General features: G+C 39.6%; 1 protein-coding gene across 1 annotated transcript in view; it reads right to left on the reverse strand.

Moving 5' to 3' along the window:
• LOC106876013 (electroneutral sodium bicarbonate exchanger 1) overlaps positions 1-1412 on the reverse strand; it is a 53509-nt gene that overhangs the window by 10431 nt on the left and 41666 nt on the right. The window contains exon 15 of the mRNA XM_052975992.1: positions 945-1013. Within this exon, the coding sequence (XP_052831952.1) occupies positions 945-1013 (69 nt within the window). The remainder of the gene's footprint in view (positions 1-944; positions 1014-1412) is intronic.

Below are 1412 nucleotides of genomic sequence, written 5' to 3' on the forward strand. Positions count from 1 at the left end.
ATAAATTTATATATATATATATATCATCACTCATGTCGATACCCAGGTCTCTCACTGATTTAAGCTCTGGGATTGAAATTCCCTGCGGACCAGTGTACTCTGTAAGTTTCATATTCAGTTTTGGACGTTGGTAGTGGAGGGCTTGGAATTTTTCAGCATTAAATTGCATATTATTATCCTCAGCCCATCTGTAAATTGAGTCCAAGTCCTGCTGCAGGTATGCAACATTGCTGGGGTACTGTATTTTCTGAAATACTTTTGTATCGTTTGCGTAGTTAGCAAGGGTTTCTATCCAAGCAGTTGAAGGCATAGCTGAGAGGGCCACTATGAAAAGCAGTGGTCCCAAGACAGTGCCCTGTGGAACACTACTCACTATTTGTGTTTTCATTGAGGTGGTTCCATTGGCCACTACTGCCTGACTTCTATCTTTCAGAAAGTCATGTAAGCACTCTCCAAGTTTTCCAGCTATACTGAGATCATGCAGTTTGTGGCATGTCCTACTATGATCCACTTTATGAAAAGCAAAGCATATTACATCCACATTTGAGTTGTTGAGTAACTCCCTCAACACCCAGTGATGTCCAGTGGCTTCTAATGGCAGAAGTCTGAACTGTGAAGTGCTTGTCCCAGAGAGAATGTTTCTGGTTACTTTTGGGTACCCTCTCTTATATACACACATGCATATACACACACACACACACAGACAGTGTGTAAGGGGTTATTGAAGTCACTTATATATCAGTATATTACTTTTTTGAAACCAAAATCAATGAAAAGGCTCATTAGATCCTTCACAGGAGATAAAATGCTAATACAAAAAATGAAAATACATGCAGTCATACTATGCAGAAAATAAAACTTAACTGGAAAGAACATGCTAATATAAAATCAGTGGGGAAAAAAAAATGAAAAAAAAAAAATTTGGAATACTATAAAATACTTACTTGCATACCAGAGAGAGCTACTACACCCATATACAAGAATACACCATATAATACTGGCATAGGAATAATCTTAAAAAGAGATAAAATTATGATTTATTTACATTTAGTGTATCTCATGCAATTCTAGACTAGAAGAATGGTTAGTGAGAGCTGTGCAAGCCATGTACAGAGATGCTGCCAGTAAGGTGAGGGTTGGAAATGAGTACAGCAATGAATTCCGGGTAGAGGTAGGGGTCCACCAAGGTTCCGTCCTCAGCCCCCTCTTATTTATCATAGTCCTCCAGGCAATCACAGAGGAGTTCAAGACAGGTTGCCCCTGGGAGCTCCTCTATGCTGATGACCTTGCCCTAATTGCGGAGTCACTATCAGAACTAGAGGAGAAGTTTCAGGTGTGGAAGCAAGGTCTAGAATTGAAGGGCCTTAGAGTCAACCTTGCTAAAACCAAAATCCTAATAAGTAGGAAGGTAG

This window comes from Octopus bimaculoides, chromosome 23 (genome assembly GCF_001194135.2).
Source record: "Octopus bimaculoides isolate UCB-OBI-ISO-001 chromosome 23, ASM119413v2, whole genome shotgun sequence".
NCBI classification, from domain to species: domain Eukaryota; kingdom Metazoa; phylum Mollusca; class Cephalopoda; order Octopoda; family Octopodidae; genus Octopus; species Octopus bimaculoides.